General features: G+C 26.3%; 2 protein-coding genes and 1 long non-coding RNA gene across 3 annotated transcripts in view; 2 read left to right on the top strand and 1 right to left on the bottom strand.

Annotated features, from left to right (window-relative positions):
• Positions 1 to 23,194, top strand: part of LOC109596415 (trissin receptor-like) — a 165,957-nt gene that overhangs the window by 43,028 nt on the left and 99,735 nt on the right. Inside the window, exon 2 of the mRNA XM_049966622.1 lies at positions 9,629 to 9,982. Within this exon, the coding sequence (XP_049822579.1) occupies positions 9,817 to 9,982 (166 nt within the window). The 5' untranslated portion in view covers positions 9,629 to 9,816. The remainder of the gene's footprint in view (positions 1 to 9,628; positions 9,983 to 23,194) is intronic.
• On the bottom strand, positions 1,889 to 6,167 carry LOC126265376 (uncharacterized). The gene is made up of 3 exons (XR_007547874.1): positions 5,653 to 6,167; positions 5,255 to 5,497; positions 1,889 to 2,102 (listed from the first exon to the last, which is right to left on the bottom strand). It is a non-coding gene; the product is annotated as an uncharacterized LOC126265376 (long non-coding RNA).
• Positions 6,267 to 6,701, top strand: LOC109596421 (NEDD8-like). The gene has a single exon (XM_020011965.2). It carries the CDS (start codon positions 6,378 to 6,380, stop codon positions 6,627 to 6,629), a length of 252 nt encoding a protein of 83 aa, XP_019867524.1. The 5' UTR covers positions 6,267 to 6,377; the 3' UTR covers positions 6,630 to 6,701.

The following is a 23,194-nucleotide window of genomic DNA, read 5'->3' as shown; positions in this document are numbered from 1 at the left end:
TTATAAAATTTACATTGTAAATCGAGAATTTTTGAAATTTATATTTGTGAAAAATATCTTTCTTACACCTAAATACATACATATTTGAACTATTAATAAGTGTATAAGAAGTGTAATTTGATCTCCATGAAGTGTAGGACCGTCTTTTCAAACCTGTCTTTTAATTTGAGCTGTTGGTTAACTCCCATGATTGTTACCATTTCTAGTTTAAAAGATGAATTGTTGTTTTAGCTGTTGGATGTTGACATTAGAAGCCTAGTGACGTTTCCCTTTTCTACTATTTCATCATGAAATGGAAGCAATGGGAAGAAAACTTAATTTTTTAATCTCTCTGAAAAGTGGGTTTTTTTCACACACTTTCTTGATATCCAGTGATAAACAGATTTTGTATTCTACATTTTGTTTGTGTTACATGGTTTTATTAATCGAGTACACTTCATCACATATGTATTAGTACTATATACTTTGGCCGTCCAAATGAAACTAGTACGTGCGTTCCGGCGTTTTTAAGATATGTGACAAAAAAGACGTACAGAATATTGAATATATATTTCATATATACAACAGTCTGATCCATCTGAATCCTGAAAGAGACATCATGTACTACAATAGAGACAGTAAGTAAATCTCCCACTATGGGACAGACTTTTTCTATCTCTGTCATGCATGATGTCTCTTTCTAAATTCAGATATGTCAAAAGCTTTTCTTACTGTATATGTATATTTCAAAAATGATTAAAAGAAATTATTTTTGTTACATCTAAGGGATAGTTATTATTACTTTATTAAATTTAAATTAAAATTTATTCTAGAGACGCATTTCTGGCAGCGACATCATCTCATATACAATATGTTCAATATACAGTGATGATCATTATTAAGCAACTTTTTAAAATGTTTAATATTTTAGTCACTACACTTTTATTTAATACTAGCTGTACTCGCGACTTCGTCCGATAGCGTGTTGAAACGATCGTTTTCTAGACGGTAATCTCGAGATTTCAAAGATTCTTGAGCCCTTAACAATGAATGACGCGTTCTATCTAATTGTAATCGTTCATTCCTCTCAGAACTACTCTCATTCGACCTAGACATGGACATCCGTAATCTACAATTTATAAGACGACTTTCCCTATCTTGTTCAGATTCATTTTCACGTCTTAATAAATAATTAAAAATTTATCAATTTCAATGTAAATCTGAATAATGAACACAAATGTACTTAATTTATAATTATTTATAATTATTACTTTAAGGTAAAAAAGGAAAGCAGTAAAAATGTAACAAAATATTTTGAATTAATATAAGATAAGACAAGAAGAACGGATCTGTGGAATTATAAAAGATACCTATCAATCAAATCAAACTATCAATCAATCATTGGTGGGAGAAGTGGTAGGAGGCACCCGACGTGACGGCCCAGTGGTGGCATACGCGTGAGCTGCGCGTAGTACTGGACAGTACTTGGACATTGCAACATTACTTTATTTTTCTAAAATAAAAGAATTTTTTTAAAATAAAAGTAGTCTAAGTTACACCTTATTACATCGGCTACCTGCCAATAAAAGTCCCGTCAAAATCGGTCCAGCCATTTCAGAGATTAGCCGGAACAAACAGACAGACAGACAGAGAGACAAAAATTGTAAAAAATGTTATTTTGTTGTATGTACCGTATTTATATTCATATGCATGTAGTAAAAAAGGGTTATTTCAACATTACAAACAGACACTTCAATTTTATTTATATGTATAGATGTTACATATATTTTTGTGAATTAAATTGGAAATATATATCAGCTCTAATTTTAAAAGGGATTTTATTGACTAAATAAGTAACGTTTAATTTAATTTTGTATAATATCCTTTTGTTTTATAATTTTAACCTTCGTAGCATAGCTCTGGGGTCAAACGAACCCCCATTCCATTAACCATCTTTTCAGGGTCCTTGAACTAATATTGGCTTTAGTCTTTTAAAAATATGGGACTTATTTAGTCGTAAACTTTTAGCCACTTCTTCTTGCTTCTCTCGGACTTGGTAACACTGAATTATAATTATAATCCCTAGTAAATAATCCAATAACTTCACAGATGACAATAAAAAACTATAAAGAAAAAAGTTGCTATAATTTTGTGCATTGAAAAACAAAAAACACATTTTTTTTTTAAATAAAAGTATATTGATCAGTTGTTGTGTAGACACGACATGGACAATATCAGAAAAAACAATAAACATCAGGTACCTGTATGCATCTAATCAAATAATCTACATACATCTAATTCAAATAATACAGTTCATATTTTGAATATATTTTAATAATTTGCTATAATTATATTCTCTACTGTACATACACGCATATTTGATTGGTATAATTAATATGAAACATAAAATTACAGTACAACGGTTATGTCTCAGCTTTAGGCTTTTTTGATAAGTGAATGTATACACTCATCCATATAATATATTAACAAAAACTAATGATATAAATCTTACTTGAAACTACCATATATTATGTGGAACTAAGTTGAATTTTTCAGTATTGATATAAGAAGAGCAGTAACATACGAATTATAATGTCATTAGATAAAAATCTCTAAATAATTGTTAAGTATAAATCAATATAACGATATAAGAGAACATTTTTATTACACCAATCAAAATCAATATTTTCGTATCTGCGAGAAGAATAAAAGCTATGCATTCCATCAAGATTTAATCTTATTACGTAGCAAAGGTTTTTGCCGAATTACAGGCACAAAAAAAAAACAAAATAAGTTTGTCTGAAGCCTTCTTATCTGTTTCTTTACAGATTTAAAAATGTAAATATAAAATAAACACTCCATCCCAGAATGGAGCTGTTATTTTTCAAGTTTATTTGTGCCAGGTTTTTTTAGTGAAAGTGAACAGACGAATAAACTTTATGGCTGCTTCATTTGGTCGTTTATCACGTAATTATTACTAAATTAAAAATTAATATTTTATTAAAAATTTTTACTAGTAATTAAGCGTATTGATTAGGAAGGAACTCTATATGTTAAATCCTCTGAAGTCAACCGTTATTATCGTTCCGTTTTTGATTAAGGAGATAAATTATTCTTTATGGGAAGCCTATATTTTGTTCACAACTCTCTAATGTGCTTTTAATGTTTACTAAAACAATAACCATAAAACGAATAGATCGCTTAGACACTATAAACAACCAACCAATAAAATCATTATATCTCTAATCGTTTTAAGTTATTTGCAACGAGGTCATTTAATTAAAAATTAATACCTGTTTAAAGACAAAGAACTTTTCTTATAGTATAAAATAAGTTAAATGATTTGACTTCAAAATAAATTAAGAACTTTTAACAAAGAAGGAGATAAATAATCAATATTTTGTCATTTGTGTTCCAATTCCTTGGTTCGGTTTCAAACTCTTTATGACTGTAAATAACAAAACATATAAACGATTCAATTTTCCCTTACCTATAATATAATAAAAAACAGTAATTAATAATAATTACTTGTGTAAATTAAATTTTTCCTATAAGAACAATTAATTTATTTGGTTTTAAGCAAATAACTCATTAAAGTAAACCCTCTCCCACTTTAAACATTTTGAAAATCTAATCACGAAATGTAGACATTAAATTGTAAAGTGGAAACTCACAAAGTTGTTAAGTCTTCAACATTACAATATAATCAAGTCAAGAAACTGTAATGGGACATTCTAATCCTCAAAGACACTAGGAAGATGTGATCTTTTCAGGAAATGTCTACAACTGAGCATCGACGATTTTCCTTTGTTGCCTGCTTGTAACAATAAGATTAAACAAAAGAGATAATGAAATTGTAATGTGCTGTATATATTTTCACTAAAAATATAATCCATTTAATTGTCAACATTAACAAATAGTGGACTGTTGAATATTAAACTAAAATTTGAATAAATAATTAATATAGAGTAATTAACATTTCATTTTAAAATTCAGTCCAAACGGGTAAGAGGAATTGTGGAGCATTTTTTAAATTTGCATGAAACAAGCAGCCAGTTTATACATCTCCAACTAAAATATCACTCAAATACCCTGCATAAAAGCTCGTTCTTGCAACAAGCACGTAATTAATAATCTGTTACCTCTAAAACACTTTGTTTAAATTCACTATTTACCTTTTTTGTTAAGTACACATTAATTCAAGGTTTGCTAATTAGATAGTAATCTGGCTTACTTAAAATTGGATTTTACTTAATTAAAATAAGCTTCCCTTTGGTGTTCTCCGTAAATGTCCTTTCCAATAAGGAAACATCTGCCACACTGCAGCGTCATTGATGCAACCGGATGCTATTTAATACGCTTAATAATTTTTACTTGCCCAAACAGCTTACATGGGTCAGGGTCAATGCAAAGTTAAGCCCTAGACCGAGCTTGACTGCGACGCTTAAAGCACAATGAATGGAGTATCTGTGTTGCTATGAGAAGCTGATTGTAATGAATGTTCTGTCTAATTGAAATTAAAATTCATGAATTAATTTCCAATGTACAGACTAATCAGTAGAAAATAAACGAGAATAGATGATGAGATAATTAATTCAACAAAACCATGAAAAGATGGCATACTATGTAGACTCCTTGAAAGTCCATTAATATATTCTTGAATTTTAATTGACGAAAAAACGTACTTATGGACCATTTATTTACTTATAAAATACGAATTTTCTAGTTTTATAAATATTTTTTATAGAAAACATGGAAGAACTTAAAGTGTTTAATAATTTTAGTGTCATCTAAAATATTCATTAAAATTATTATAGTTTGTATTATAATGATTTATTTTATCACATTTAACTACCAGAATAAGAAATGAGATAATTAGTTCAATACCAATAAAAGATGTCACACTATATCTAGTCTTTAAACGACGATTAATATTTTTGAAAATAGAAACTAGTGAAGAATTTGCTATATGTATGTTTATGTATAATATATTAATTTTCTGATTTATGTTTACAAATTCCGAAAAAATTATAATTAACAACATTATAAAAAAATTATAATACACAACTTTAAATTTAAATTATTATATTTACTTTTATAGTTTTATTTCATACAACGATATACATACATTATTTATAATATTTTAATTTTAAATTTATGCGATTAACCTTTTTAAAATGACCTAAAATATTTTAACAGTAACTAAAATATAATTAATAAATATTTTAGTTACTGTTAAAATATTTGTATGTCATAGTTTATTTTTATCATTTACCTTTCTTGTTGTTTTTGTGGCAGTTCTTTACTTTCATCCCTTTCACTAATTTCATTTTTTTATCCCGATTGGCTTTTCTTTTATCTCTGTGATTATTTTTATAGCCTTTATTTACAGGATCTTCTCGATTTTCTAGTGTTTTGTTTCATTGTATTTATACGTTGCCATTATTCAGGTTAGGTTAGTCTGTCATCTGTACAATCCAATCATTGGTTTTGGTTTATCACCCTATTGTTGGTATATCTATAAAAATCCTTTTAAATTAAATTTTGCTTTTAAATTGTTACACATTATACTCACATTTGAAAAAACTATGCTGTTTCATAAAATATATTTATACACATAATTTTTTATATATTTAAATAAACTTTAACGTAGTTCCTATTTTGTCGTATTACCTTCGTTTTTCTTTGAGTTAAAGCTCTCCATTTCCTTTCCCTTTGTTAATTTTTTCGACTTTCCTTTCTTTTTATTTATTTGATTTATTTTTTTACATTTTCCCAATTTCTTTGTTGTAACAATTCAAAGGAACACGAATGTGATAAGCATTAGAGAGTTTGAACTTCGTTCTATTACATTAACTTCTAAATGAACAGTTAAAAACACTTTTCTGTGCTGTTCCAATTTATTTTTAGAACGACCATATTGAGTTTGATTATTAGAGAATTTAAAAATAAATGTTTGTCTTTTTCGCAATTGTTTGTTAATTCCAGTTAAATATTTTAAGAAGAATAAAGATGTATGCTTTGTCACCTTATGCTTTACCAGCTTCTCAGGATTATCTCACTTTCAATTTTCAACCCCTCGGTTTAATTTAACTTCGATTTATTTGTGAGATTCCTTTTCTAGTGGTATATCTCATGTTACTTTGAAATCTAATATTCAGAATCCACCTAATTTATCCTCTAATAAATAAATTAAATTCCCATTATATTAAATACTTATATTAGCCATTAATTTTTATTTGAAATATATCATATACTTAAAAAAATATGAGTCCTTTCAACATGTCAATAAGTGTCAAAAATGCATATAAATCAAACCTCATGACATGAACTGACCCCATTAGTGTGTGGTCTGTACCATTTATTTTTGTTCACCTCATACATACATCCACCCCACGATGAACCTGAAAGTGGTCACCTTGTCGGGTAACGAGGCTACAATCGATGTGGAGCCGTCCGACAAGATAGTCGTCATAAAAGAGAAACTGGAAGAGATCGAGGGATTGCCGCTCCAGCAACAGAGACTGATCTACCAGGGCAAGCAGCTGCAGGACGACAGAACGGTTTCCAGTTACAAACTGAAAATCGGCTCTACTCTGCATCTGGTTATCGCTCTGAGAGGTGGAAACGAGACGACGATCGTGGTGTGAGATGTATATACAAAATCATTTGATCATTTTATCATTCTTTCAATAAAGCCTTTGGCACTTATTGAAATTAAATGTGGTCTTACTTTGTTTTTCACTTCTTTTCACAGCTATGTAATTTGACTTCTTAATATAGTACTTAAGACGGCGTTAAACCTGAAATTAGTAATACTGGAAGCAGAATATTTTGTAAGTGACAACTTATCATTTCAGTTAATATCACATAGATATAACAAATTAAATGTCAATAAACGTCATTAAAATAGTGTTGGCAATCTTCAGATTGTTATTATGTAATATTTATGTTTTCCAGATCTTTGATTTAGGAAAACAAATTCACACAAACAAATATAAATATGGTAAAAATAAACTGTTTTGTGTTGTTTATTTAATATTTTACGACAATATAAAATTTGGCTGTTTCCTTTGAAATATTAATAAAGTTTATTGTGTCCAAAATTCCAAAACTTGAATAATTTGAAACGTGAGATTGGAACTGTAACTGTAATTAATGTTCCATTAAGCAGTAATAAAATTATATTCAATTGAGTGACGCAATTTCCAATATTCAATTTAATTAATCGAAACCTGGAGTGGAGTTTATTCCATCCACGTTATATGTGCTACCCTATATCATTCAAAATTGGTAAGAGGAAGTTAAATTCTCAGTAAAACAAGACAGTGAATTAATTAATCATTTGAAATAGTGTTTACCATTCAACAAAAGATATTTAATAGCATAAATGTGCTTTTCATATAGATTAATGGGGAGCAAGTAGTATTAGTTAACACATAGTGTTTTGCGATTAAATATAACAAAAGAAATTATTCTTAAATTAAAAATAAACCATCAAAAACATCAATCAAATAATTCGAAAACTAATTAAATAGTTTGTTAAATTAACTATTAATTAATTATTAATTAAATTGTTTATTATATTAATTCTTTGTTAAAAAAATAAGTGAAATAAATTTATTAGGCTTGATTTATTTTTGCAACATTGTTCATTCTTTTTTGTTAATCTTCCAAAAGGCCAATTATTATAAAATATGTTTTAGTATTAATTAACAGTTAAACTGCTAAAAACTAAATAGTTTATTAAGATAATAAGAATGGTTGAACATTTGAATAAAATTTAATTCAAGATTTAACATACACCATATCTGCAACTCTATATCGTTAATTCATTGTTAATCTTTTAAATGTTAATTATTATTATTGATTAACTATTTACTAACAGATTAAATCTACATTTCAAAGAATCTAAAGAATCTAAAGTATCTAAAGTATCTAACTAATCTAAAGAATCTAAAGAATCTAAAGAATCTAAAGAATCTAAAGAATCTAAAGAATCTAAAGAATCTAAAGAATCTAAAGAATCTAAAGAATCTAAAGAATCTAAAGAATCTAAAGAATCTAAAGAATCTAAAGAATCTAAAGAATCTAGAAGAATTCTTCCAAAAAGTGAACTAATTTGAAATATGTTTTAGTATAATCATTGGAATTAATAGAATCTGAATAGTTAATAGTTTTTATTAAATACTTCAATGATATGTGAATTTAAGGTTTACACTATTTCTTAAAGATTTAAGGCTATATTATTAATTCTTCCTTAATGATACAAATGTTATTACTATTAACTAATGAATGAAAGGCTTTGCCTATTTCTACAACAGCATTCTTAATTGTTTTAGAATAAAATACCAGTAGAACTGCTGGAAACTAAATAGTTATATAATATAACTGTAATTAAACACTTAATGCAAGGTTTACACTATTCCTGCAACTTAAATGTCATATCGTTAATTTTTTGTTATTTTTTTAAATATTAGTTAATACTAACTAAATAATAACTATATAAATTATTGGCTTAATTCTTAGTTAGAGAGTTATATAATAGTTGAATGAAATAAGCTATGTTATACCTATTTCTGCAATCGTAAGACAATATTCTTAATTTTCTCTTGTAAATCTTCCAAAATATTAATTATTTTTAAACGTGTTTTAGTATAAGCTATTAACAGAAGTGCTAGAAATTAACTAGTATAACTAACTAAAGTTAGACACTTGAATGAAATAGTTTAATTAAGTTTAAACTGTTAATTATTTGTTAATCTTCTAAATGGTAGTTAATACTTTTGACTAAACAGTTAATTTAATTCTTAGTTAGTCGAATAAAATATATTTAAGGTTTAAACTATTTGTGGAACTACAAAGCTGCATTTTCAAGTCTTTGTTGTAAATCTTCCAAAAGGTCCAATTATGCAGAAATTTATTTTAGTTTAATCATTCACTGAAAGTGATTCAATCGGAAACTAAACAGTTCATTAAGATAATAACTATAATCAAGCACTTTAATGAAATAGCTTAAATCAAGAATTACAGTATTTCTTCAACTTTAAGGATACATTGTTAATTCATGGTTAATCTTTTAATTATTTTGAAACATGTGTTAGAATAAGCTAACAGAGGAAGAAACATGTAAGTAAAAAAGAGCATATCAAAATTTGAAACGAGTACTAATTCAATCTGGATAAAGGTTTATTGAAAAGTCATATTTATATTTTGTAATAAACTGACTAATAATAATTTAAGTAAGTATTTACGCTATGAAACGAATGTTTATGAAAAATGTTTTAAACTTGAACTAGAGTAGCGATGGGATCATAAAAGCAATTTTCTCCCTAACCTCTGAGTTACCCAATGAATACTCTCAAAGTGTATAGGCATAATTCAACTTAAGTGTTTGCAATTTTACTGAAAATATAACTTATGATTTTCTTTTTACGTAAATTTTCCTAATAAGCTCGTGTTACATTTCAGTATAAAAACTTTTTAGTGGTTTTCAAGATATTTTTTAGATGTAGCGATACATCTATCTAATTTTTATGACATAGTTGTTTAATTTGGTTTATTGAATAAATTCGAAGAGGTAAAACTAAAATGTAGAAGTTACTAATCTTAAATCCAGTTATCTAACTTTCTGTTTGTGTTGTTTCAGATCATTAAGAATGCATGAAAACGAACAGATTTAGAACTCCATACTACCACACTAAACTAGGTACAATGGAATAGGAGTTTTGTGGAGGTTGGTGTCTTAAGTAAAGGGCAATCAACGGAGAAGGAAACCGTTACATTGACTCACTTGAAAACTTTATCGATAAGACACTATTTTAACGACCAATAGATATGGCTGAAGTCACAGAGATGGAATCCGAAAACGCAACGGATACTTCACTGAGTAACGCCAGTTTCAATGTTACTGAAATTTATGGAGACTACATCTTTGACAAAACGAACATCAGGGTTTTGTTTATCAGTCTTTACACCTTGGTGTTTTGTCTCTGCTTTTTTGGTGAGTACTTTTACCACAATTGCTTTTAAAATACATAAAACTACATTATCTTGTAAAAAGGTTTAATTAGCAACAAGTTATTCATTGTATAACCATAAAATAACATAATTATGTTTAAAATTCACTGAAAAACTCAATGATGCTGGTGACGTTAATATGTAAATATTTCCCTTTAAAAGACCCACTCTACGGCAAATTGAGTGGCAATAAAATTATCATGCTTCCATAATATTATTCCGGTGCTAAAAAGCTGCGTATTAAATTTCTCAGCAAGTTATTATATCTTACTTTATTAATTTTTGTTTTAATTAAATAATTAATCAACCACAAATTTTGTTCACTCTATAAAAATTATTATTTTAGACCTTTATGTAAATAAAAAAGGAAATTAAATATTATATTTTTGCTTATTTATACCAAATTAAAATAAGTAGTTTTTGTGAAACGTGAAGTGCTTTTTACTAATTAAATAAAAATTATATTGTAAAATGATGTTACAACCACTTCAAAAATTAAAATAATAGTATTCATCAAATATGCAAATATTTATTATTGTGTTAATTATGTCATATTTATTTTTTTCCTATTAAAAACTAATATTCGAAAGGATGGTTACAACTGCCGTACTTCGACTTGGCATACTTAATATCAGCTTATCCAGTAGGTTTTGATCCAGATTTTGCCTCACATCCTGTATCGCCAAAATTAGCTGCTGGTGATTTCCACAATGGTATTGGCGATTCAAAAGTCTTCCTTTCATGGCCTCCCATACTTTTTCTATTGGGTTAAAGTATGAGGAGTTTGCTATCAAGGTAAAACGGTTAGGTTATTCTCTTCGAATGCTGTTCAAACGATTTTCGCAGTATGTGGTCTAGCGTTATCGAGGTGGAAAATGAAATTTGAGCTCATATTGGTTAAATAAGATAACACGATAGATAAAACTATGTTGTCGTAACTATGTAATTCCTCCCCAAAACATCAATGAATCTCTTTCAAAATTGACCACCTCACAAGCGTGTTGTAACCCTGATTAGTTTTCAAGTTCTTTCCAGTTACGTATCTTTCCAAAATCTGGGTGGTAGCAAAATCTTGAGTCATAAGAAAAGAGAATAATTTTCCAGAGTACCCTCAAGGTCGACTGTGAAATAAAGCTTGCTCTCGGACACGGTTTCTGACTGTTTGAGGTGACACAATCACATCGTAGGTCCTAGGAAGCTCTTGTCTTAGCCCGGTAGCTGTTATTTCCGGTTGTTTCCGAGCTTTCAAAAGAAAAAAGCGGTCTTATATCGGGGTAGTTATCCTTCTGTGGCGTGGATGTATTTCTTTTACGTCATTATACTCAGTGTAACATCTCCACAATCTGTTTATAATACTCACTCTATTTGATGAGCTATTTCACGTTGTAATAATCCACCCTCTGTCATCACAATTGCTCTTAATTTTTGTCTGTCATTTAGGTGATGTCTTTCCATAACAATAAAAGTATTTTTATAAAAATTTAATGAATATTGGGTGAATAATACAAGAAAATGTGTTATAAATGTTTTTTCTGGATGTTCCGTAGATACTTTGTCTGTGTATATAAATATAAAAAAGTTAATTCACATATTATAAGTTTTTAACATAACATAAAATATATTTTAAGTTTACCAAAAATAATTTGTTAATATTGAATAACTTGTGTACTACATCTTATTAAACAAGACAGGATTTTTACACTTAACAATTTAAACATATACTGACATATAATATTAGCAACAAAATGTAAATTTAAATATTTTTTCGAAATTTTTACAAAATACCCTTATACTTTTCTTGTAGCAATTTAAAAACGTTTCATTTTTCAATTTTTCATAACTGATCCAGAATGAAAAATTATTTGAAGTGACTATTTGATATTTTGTCGTAAACGTTGAATTTTTTGCTATTTTCTTTAAGCTTGCTCCCTTTTCACAAGCTTAAAAAGGCATCTTAAAAGCTTCTGAGATTGATGGTTTAACATTTTATTAGTACAACCCTTTGTAAAAGGGCATTACTTAAATAATATCACCACTGAACTGACTTACATTATTATATTGGCAGGCAAATAAGTCGTAATTTTCTTAACAATACCAAAACAAGTTAATAAAAAGAAATACAAAAAAATATAATTGACTTCTAATTGAATTTCTTTAAATGGTTGTCTTTCAATTATGACCCCTGAATTATTCAGATTGAATAAAACTACAAAACAAGTTAATTATGATCCATTCAGAATCATGTATCTTTGTTTGTATGTTTTTGAAGTAGCAGACTGTTATTTTGATAATTTGAAGGTAACTTTACCTCTACAACAAAATCTGATTTAAATTAATTAGATATAGTCTGGCACGAATCCTTAAACGAAGCTTTTCTACAACTGAAGTGGTCGCAATCCTGCAATTATACTCGCATTGGATGTTTCGGAGTCTACCTATAATTGAATGTCCTTTCAAAAAGTTGAATGCCTAAATTATTATTTATTTTGTTCGAAATAAAGACAAAAACGTTTGTTTTTATTCACGCATTACTTACGGCACGGCACCGCATAAAAAATAGATTTAAATTCTCCTCATAAAAAATATCAAAGTATTACAATATCATATTGGATAACCAATTGGAAACATGTTTTTAAGGGTATTTATAGAATGTTTACATAGTTGTTTTTTATTTTTCTATTGTTTAGTATTTTAGGAGCATACATACTCTCTTTGTATATTTATTTAAAAATAGGTTTTTATTTGTAATTGTTACAAAAAATTTTAAAAAATATTGATTTTCTAAAAAAACCTAAAAATTAACAAAATTTGAAAGTTTAGGTATTTCCACCTCTAGTATGAATCATAGTCTCATATCTTATGTTCATACTTAAAATCTGGCTTCAAATTTCATTTTGGTCCAAATTCAACCAAAATTCGACTAGAAGACGCTCCACATCCTCTAAATTATTCGAACAGTTAGGATTGTCCCTTAAACGTCTCCCAAGAATGTCGTACATATGTTCTGTAAAGTTAAGGTCTGGACCGCGAGCTGGCTAGGACACAGTCAGGACATAGCATTAATCTAAGATGATTTCGGACAACATGGACTATCTGATCATGCATTATCCTGCATTTGTAAAAAATTTGAAAATATATTTTATTAGAATAATATAGAAAATGTAACGCTCAGTATTAAAATTCCCGTTATTGATCACCACCAAGTCGGTATGTGATGTTAAAGAAATGCCACCCCACGCCATAATTAAGCCTCCACCAAATAAGGGCGTATTTATGAAGTTATATTGAGCATATCTTTCATTTGACCGTTAAAAGTACACAATGTGTTGTGTTTAAGTCTCAAGTTTTTAGACGCCACAGTGTTTAGTATTTGTCTGTCATATCACCAGTGATGACGTACTCAGTGAATTTCCAGATTTAACTTTCATTTACAACCATAAATGGTTCCATAAGTTCACACCTTAAACAAACCTACACTCAAAGTAATATATTGACTGGGTAAGACTGGCACCAAAGAAGGCAAACATCATAACGTTAGTTTTTTGGAATATGAATGAAGTGTTGAATGAGCTTCCTCCTGTACCATATTTGCCAAATTCAACGTTGACTTATAACCATGATTATTTCTCGCTGATTGAGAAGCCTATAAATACGAGAACAATCCAACAAGTTAAAATTTAAAGTGAAAATTCAAGTTTTTAGATGCCATCTTATTTACTATTTGTCGGACGCATCACTGCTGATGACATTCTTAATGAATTTGAAGTTTCCTCATATACCATATTTACCAAATTTAACTTTACGACAAATGATTCCACAACTTTACACCTTAAACAAACCAGTTGCACCAGTTATTGCGATGAACAAAATCTATAAACTTTCTCATATATTTTATATGACTGACTTAACATCGTTTCATATCTAGGAATGAAACATAGATTCATAAAATCACACCTAAGACAAAGCAACAGTTAATATAATAGGTTGATAGGAAAGAATTGGCTCTAAAGAAGATAAAGATAATTCCATCTTCACAGAAGTTCATGATATTAGTTTTTTAGTAGTTTTGTTTTATCAAAACAAAGTACCATTTCATACAGTTTTTATTATGATGGACAAAATCAATAAGTTTACTTATGTGCCATATTTTCCAAATTTAATCCCTCCACCAAATTATTTTCTTTTACCAAACTTGAAAATAGTGACACGATCGTCAAAAATTTACTAATAATGAGGATGAGAAATCTGCAGTGGATAGCTACTTGAAAGAACCCAACTGATCTTATTATAAATAAATATTTAATGAGGAACCTGTAAATCTATCTATTCTCCATATTTTAATATGACTAATAGTTTTTTTTGTTCAAATATTTTAACAAAACATATAATTTTAATTGAACTATTTTGAAGTTGCACGAATATCCTATTCTGTGCGTGTTCTAAATATAAATTAAGGTACTGAATAATATCAAAACTGAATCCATAAATTTTGGGGGTTCAAATTTAAATTGTGTCTTTTTCGTAAAATTCATTAACCTCAAAGTTCCTAGGCCTGGCTGCAGAACGTAATTCACCAGTAGGGTGTTTTTTTCTCGTCGTCTGGGTCCGACCCTATTTAAGGGTAAATATCACTTAAATAAATCAGAGTAAAATGAACGCTAAATAAAAATTTGTTTTTCATTTCAGCGACACACCACGCAGCTTCGGAACGCTATAAATCACATAAACTAGAGCGGCAATAATGATAATGTCCGCCGTAACGGGACACAGGCGCTCTTGCAGGTCTCCAACCAATATTGAAGCACCCAGCCATCATATTTTATATGGGCTTAATGATCCATAAAATACCTGCACAAAGCTTAGCTGAAAGGGAAGAGACAATGAACCGTCCTGTTCCTCGCAGAAAAAATGATTAAGTTTTCGGGTTTCGGCCAGACTAAACGTACCACGAAGACACTAGATAAAGTATCACTATAATTCTACTCGTTAAACTAACTATAGGTTAAACCACTGAGGTGTTAAATATTGAAGTTATTAGAAGGGTAATATTTACAATTTCATTCTACTATTTCACTTTATATGTTGTAATTATTTCAAATAAATTCGATATTCAATTTTACTATAATATTCTCAAAAACAATATTTCAAGTGCATCCGAATGTAATCTCTTTTAAAGGGTACCACAAATAATAATACACAGTATCTTAACTAAAATATAGAACACCATTTTAATTTTTTCAGTGTATATAAATTAAAATAAATACATTCAACATTTATAAAATAAATTATTGTTTTAATTTATTTAAAATATATGTAAATATCAATTTTATCAAATATAGAGTTGTATATTTACAGAAATAATTGGCTTAATTAAAATGTAATATAAATCAGAAGTTACAATATAACAGTACAAAGCTAAAAAAAATAAACTTAAGTGTTGCGTGTGTGAATTATGTGAAACATATATAGTTCTATTTTTTTAAATGAATCTATTTTAGTCAGTTGCTATAGAATGACCTTATTTTTATAAATAATTACCAAAATTATTTTTGGTTTATTAAAAACTTATATATACTAATAAATTAAACTTTAAATTATAACAATTTTTATAAAATAATTCGATTTTGTTGTAGAAATGATGCTCTTAATAAATGTGTGTGCACACTCGTCGTATATTCGGAATATGATGGAATCTCTGCCACGGATATGGACTAAAATTATAAAACAAAAAGGATATTTACACATTGTCAATGTTAAATTAAATAACACAGATGTATCCATTAAAAATTCCTTTTAAAATTAAAGTTGCTACATTTACGCCCAACTTAATTCAGAAAAATATTTATATGTATGTGATTTGATAGATTGAGATAAGTAATATACTATTTAAATTTAGATTTTAAAAGCATAAAGCAATTAATAATTTAACACAAAAGATAAAAAGTAAAACGATTTAAATATCAAATTGTGTAAAAAAATTGAATGAATAATATAATTCAAATTAATTAATTTTTTCAATATTAAAATGAATTTATCAATAATTTTGGTTATTTAAAAATTTATATTAAGTTTAAAAAAATAAATAAATAAAACATGGTCAAACAATTTAAACATCAAATTATAAAGGATATTTATAAAATAATTTTTTTAAATGCCTCATGAGTTTCTCTTAGTTTTACTAATTGTTATAGTAATATAGTAATTAATTCATTATATTAGCTATTAAAAAAATGTAGGAATATTAACCAAAACACTGAAATTAAATATAGAGTTGTTTTTTACAAAAATATCAATATTGATGTTTTTCTTTCACATTATAAATAAGAGGTAATTGGTTTAATTAAAATCCAGTCTAAATCAAAAGCTAAAATATTTGTATTATATTAAAAAATATCTATTACTCAATTTATTTCTTTTAAAATGTCATTACTCTCAAACACAAATAATTGTAGATATTAAAAGCATTATGAACACCCTCTTTATTAAATATTGAGTTGTTTTTTGTAGATATTTCAATATTGATGTTTCTTTCTGACAGAATAATAACGAGATAATTGGTTTAATTAAACTCTAGTTTAAATGAGAAGCTAAAATATCCGATAAAACACATAAGATACAAAAGTAAAACAACTTAAATATCAAATTATTAAAAAATGTTTATAAATTATTTTGTATTATTCAATTTATTTCTTTTCAAAATCTCATAACTCCCAAATATAATTACAGAAGTATAGAATTTAAAAGCATTAAGCAACGCCCTCTTCATTAAATTTAGAGTTTGCTTTTTTACAGAAATGTTAATATTGATATTTCTTTCTGACAGCATGATAAAGAGATAATTGGCTTAATTATCATCCAATCTAAATCAGAAGTTAAAATATTTGTTAAAACCTTTAGGATTAATTCAACTTTGTGGCTGATATTACGTTTACCGAACTGTTGATGCCTTAAAACTAATTGTTCGAGTCTGTAAAATGTCTAGGCAATCAGCCAAAGGCTAAATATGTAATAATAAAATACCCGCCAATTTCAAGCAGCAAATTTTCACGAATTATCTTTTAGTTTTAGTCATATCAAATTGCTTGGGAATAATTAAAACTTTTGATGGATTTAGAACTTTCGGCAAGAAATTGCACCTATGCTTTGTTTTAGATTAGTTAAGTTAATTATTCTGTCATTTCACAAAGACTTTTTTGTGCGAGTTAAATTAAATTGTATTTGGAACATTTTTTATGCTTTTTTTACTTGATTGTACTTTTAATTCAACAAAATATCAATTAACTCTTTGTAAAGTTACAGTGAAGTCTGTTTTTAATTAATTTTAACACCAACGTTATGTATAAATAATATATTTATTTAAATAAATTCGTAAACAGATATGACTTTAAGAATAACAATTTTGACTTGTTTTATTTTAAACTTTATTATCCTCAACTTGTTTTTTTTAACTTATACCAAACATAAAGTCATTAAGCAGATTAAGGTTTCATTTTATAAGCAAATAATCGAGACCCAAAAATTTCTATATTGTTCTGTGGAATGAGCATAAAAACCATCAAATTTTAAAGTCTAATTTATTTTTAGTCGAAGTTATTTCAACATTTCAGAGTTGCGGTTATGGATTTGGCGGTCCTTTAAACCTTCTGTTTAAAGAGATTTTTAAATTAATATTAAAATCTTGTTTTTTATTTTAACGATAATGTTTTATTTATACCAAATTTAATTTAAACAATCATCGTTATTACAATATCATATTGTTTAATTTATTAATAAATAATAAATCATTTAAATTACATGAATTATATGAACATCTAAATTACAAATTGTATTAATAAAGGTTAATTATTAGTAATATTTGGTATTAACAAAATGTTAATTGTCTGCTTACCATTATAAAAATAGAATAAAATAATAATCTTATTTAATATAATTTATATAAAATTACAACAAAATATTATATAAAATTTAACAAAAAAATCATTGAATTACAGAACAGTAATTAATATTATTTTCAGTACCCAAATTAATTTATAATAACACTTTAGTGTTATGTAATCACTTCAATTTATAATCACTCCAAATCAGTCTTTATATTGTGTGATAATATTTCCCATTATTTTCAAAAATGTGTATCCTGCTAATTTATTGTCAACTGTATAAGCATCTAGAAAACAATTCATTTCTACAGTATATTTAAAGTTTTTTACCTAAAACATTGAAAACAATAGAAATTTAAAAGATCTACAATTGGTAAGAGCTTGCTTTTATTGGAAAGTCCAATGCATGACTTGTATTATTCTTTTCAAATATTAAGGAAGAGAAAATTAACTTCCCGAAACTTTTTACTTCATGGTACTTTTAATTGATCATAATATAAAATTTATAAAATTGTCATGAGGTCTATTGCTAAATTGATTTTAATACTTAAAACGTTTATAATTAAAAATTAAAATCATAAATAGAAATGTTATTTTAAAAAAATTGAGGCAGAATACTTTGCTTTAACTTGTCATGCAGGTTAACTCACATTTTAAGTGGTCGAGATCCAAATATTTCTATATTGTTCTGTTGAATGAGCTAAGCTTAGTGGACCTTTAAAGTAAAGGGTAATTTCTAAATTAATATAACAATTTTGTATTTTGTTTTAATAATAATGTTTAATTTATATGAAATTTAAATTAAACCATCATTATCAAAATGTCATATTGTTCTAACAAAATTATAACTAATATATTAATAATACATATTATAATAAATCACTTTAGTTTAAAACGAGAATTTTAATTACGTTGTGGCAATATGAACGTGTTAATACCAAATTGAAATAATAAAGATTAAATTTGCACTAGTATTATTTGGTATTAGCAAAATATTAATTATCTGCTTATCATCATAAATTAGGTTAATGAAAATATAATAATTGTAAAATTTAATTGGAAAATGAATAATTTTAAATTAATCCTACATTTGAATACAAATTACACCAACCTGTAATGGCAGTATAATAAAGTATTAATTACCGCTATTGTCAATCAGAGCTGTCATTTCGTTAATAAACTTACTTAAATTAATTTGTATTAATGTATTTATATTTATATCAATCATCATACACGTTTCCATATTGTATGTCAACATTTCTCAGCATTTTCTAAACTTAGAGAAGAATACATATTGTACCAATTAATTATTCTAATTTACTTCTATATTTAGAAAACAATTTCTATGCATTAAATTTAGAAGCCTCCTTTTTATAAATACGACTTGTTTTATTCCTCTTAAATATTAAGGAACTTCAAGAAAAAGTTAACTTTTGAAAAACTTTTTACTTAATTATACTATTAATTTATCAAAATATTAATTAACCCTTTCTAAACTTGTCGCAAAGTTGTTGCTAAATTGATTTTAACACTTCAAACATTCTTAAAACAACGTCATAATTAATAAATATTTTTCTTTAACTTGTCGTTCTTAACATTAACTAACTTATCAAATATAAAGTCATTTAACAGATTAGGCATTTATTTTGTTAATAGTCGACCAAATATTTCTCTATTATTCCGTGAAATGAGCATAAAAACCATTAATTTTAAAGGCCAATTTATTTTTAGTGGAAGTTATTTTAACATTTCAAACTTGCGGTTATGGATATCGTGGTCCTTTAAATCTCCTGATATAGAGACCTTTAAATTAATTTTAAATTCTTATGTCTTGTTTTAATGATAATGTTTTATTTCATATAAAATTAAATTAAACCATCATTATTAGAATACGATGTTCTAACAAAATCATAACTAAAGGGAGGTGGTTGCGCATTAGACGTTGCCAATGTTGACAACTGCTCTAACATGTTCTGTACAATGAGCTTAAAAACTACCAAATTTTAAAGGACAATATATTTTTAGTGGATTTTTTTTCAACATTTTTATTAATTTTACAGTCTCTTGTTTTGTTTTAATGACAATATTTTATTTTATTTTAAATTTAAATTAAATCATCATTATTTGAATATGATATTGTTATAACAAAATTATAAATAATTTATTAATAACAAATGAATAAGTGACAATATGAACGTATTAATTTTAAATTGAAATAATGATGGTTAAAATTTGCCATAGTATTATTTAGTATGAACAAAACATTAATTATCTGCTTATCATCAGAAATTAGTCATTTTAATAACAAACTTAATTAGGATGATTTATAAAACTATCATAATTAAGGGTAAAAAATGTAAAATAGTTTACCACAACACAAAATGAGATGATAATATTATATGTAATTAAACAAAAAATTTATTTAATTACAGAACAATTATTAAAATTAGTTTCAGTAGCCAAATCAATACAATAATAACACTTTGTTGTTATGTATCCGCCTCCATATAATTTAATTAGTTTTATAGTAATATTGTGTTTAAAATATTTTATTAAACAATTAATTTAATTAAATTAGTATTTATAACAGTACACATCCCGTTATTATGTGATAATTCTAATCAATTTTCAAGAAAATTTTAAGACTTGCCTAAATTGCTTGGAAAATAAATAAGTATGCGCACTCTACCGATTCATTTTTACAATTTATTATTCTATGGTTTTCGTTTTAAAAATTTTAATACAATAAAGACAGTAAAAATTTAAAATCTGAACCATTCACAGCGCTGGCTTTTATTGGAGACCCCGGTGCATGACTTGTTTTATTCCTTCCAAATATTAAGGAACTTCGAGGGAAAGTTAACTTTTGAAAAACTTTGCCAGTTTAAACCAGTCGGCTAATCTCTGCAAGTCAGCTTGACGTTTGTCGACCCGAAAAAGCAGAAACTCCTGTGCTCAATTAAATGTTTACAATTGTGATGAAAAACTTCACTGAAATTTGGTTTAATTAAGAATTATGTTAATTAGTTAAATCCGATAAAAACGTGTCATCTAATGAACAATTTTAAATACCTGAAAATTATTTCTAATATTTTTGCTAATAATCTAGTCTAGACAGTTATGTTAAACGTTTGTTGACATTGGGAAATCGTTTAAAGACCCTTAAGGACATTTCTGTTTAAGATCCTTTAGAAGTATTAAAGTAAATATATCTCGTCTTTGTACCTACGTAAATATCCCCAACCGAGTTATTTTTAAAACAGCCACACGAATTTGTTTAAGGGTTGCAATACAGAAGTTTTTATTCTAAGAACCCTTAAAACTTGAATTGATGAGGAATGTTTGTTCTCATCTTGTATTATTAAACTGATTTGGCGAAGCCGATGAACATTAAAATATATGTTAAAGAGTGAAACAAAACGTACGTCTTATCGCCAGACTTTAATACCCGAGAGATTTTAAATATAGATTTCGGATGAAATTTCCACTTCAAGGGATTCGGTAATAATTTATCAGTCGAAAGCTTTTAAATGAGAAGTCGATTCTATTTTTAGTCTTATTCATAGTTTTTCAACTTGTTTAATATAAACTAATTGAGATTGAAACCTGATATTTTATTTAAAAGTATTTGGATAAAAAATAAAGAGTATTGTCACACATTACAGTATAAAAAGATACAATTCAAATTATATTATTTTTGATGTAGACTAATTGTGATTGAATTATTTCAAACTAAAATTGCTTACCAAAGCAATAAAATGATTATTAAATTTTACTAGAAACTACAAATGAACATTTGAAAATTGATATTTTATTTAAAAGTAGTTGTATAGAATAATCATGATATTATTTTTTTTATAATATTTAAAAGGCAAACTAATTGAGATTAAAATTTGAAACTTTAAGATTACCCAATTAATCCAATAATATAATTATTAAATTTGTCTTATACTTATATTTTTCATAATTAATAAATTTAACTTTTAAATGATAATGTTCAATATTTAGTATTATTTTTACTTTTTCAATTTATTTAAAAATCTTTAGATACAAAAAAATAATTAAATTAAAATCTTTATAATAGAAGCCTGAAATTGGTTGCTTGATACAAACTAATTGAGATTCAAACTTAATATTTTATTTAAAGTATTTGAATAACAAACAACAATATAAAAGTGTAAACTTAAAATTAGATTTAAGATTAAAATTTAATTCTTATATAAAATTATTCAATTAATGCAATAAAATGATTATTAAATTAATTAATTAATAATATAACTTAATATTTTATTTAAAAGTATTTAAATACAACAAACTGTATATTATTGTGTATTACAATATAAAATTCAAATTATAATATTTAAACCAAATGAGATTGAATTGTGATACATAATTAATGAACTTTTAAATAATAAGTCAATAGAGTTGGAAATCCTATTCTTTGATAGAAAATTAATTTAATAAACTCTTAAATAATAAGTCAATACAGTGTTTAGACTTATTCTCTGTTTTTCAATGCTTGTTGATAGAAACTAATTGAGACTCATTTTTTTTAATAAATAATTAATTAATTAAATAAAATTTTTAAAATTTATTAATTAAATTTTTTTTCTTAGTTTTTCAAGTTGTTTGATAGAAACTAAATGATATTCAAACTTAATATTTAACTTAAAATATTTGGATACAGAAATAATGCATTAAAATTTTTTAAATGAATATTTTTTAAAATCAACTAATTTAATAAACTTTTTTAGTTTTATTCATAGATTTTCAAGAAAATCACAATAAATTATTATTATACTAAACTAATTTAAATTAATGTTTGATATTTTTGAAAAATAATCGAAATTAAAATTAAAAAAGAATACGGTTTTGTATCACAATATAAAAGGGTTAAATTGAAAAAAAAGTAAAGCTTTTTATTAAGCAGAATTTGCTTATTAATTCAATTAATGGTTATTACATTTTTTTTAAATCAATATATTTTTTATTTTTTATAATTTCGCTTTGATTCCTCAATGCATCTCAAATACGTTTTCCACAGATTTCAAAGTGTGTTCTGGAATTTTAACGCTATACCTAATTCCTTCCTGCTCACAGTTGGTCACGTCTTACTAAACTCATTTAAAAACATTCCGGCACTTATTTGAGACCACTGAGATCCCCTGGTTTTAAGAAACCTTTTATCTACTGCCAGATATTAACATTATTGTTTCTTCAATTAAGTCAATCTGTAGACTTTTCTAAGTGATTAAACAAAATTCCCGGGTGTATTTTAGATTTCATTTCATCCCATAAATTGTTTACTGTCTATACAG

The sequence above is a fragment of the Aethina tumida genome, chromosome 4, assembly GCF_024364675.1.
Source record: "Aethina tumida isolate Nest 87 chromosome 4, icAetTumi1.1, whole genome shotgun sequence".
NCBI classification, from domain to species: domain Eukaryota; kingdom Metazoa; phylum Arthropoda; class Insecta; order Coleoptera; family Nitidulidae; genus Aethina; species Aethina tumida.
The sequence above is the reverse complement of the archived record's forward strand: the minus strand, read 5'-3'. Positions and strand labels throughout refer to the sequence as shown.

Coding starts and splice junctions, on each gene's coding strand:
- LOC109596421 (XM_020011965.2), top strand. CDS start 6,378: ATGAACCTGAAAGTGGTCACCTTGTCGGGTAACGAGGCTACAATCGAT.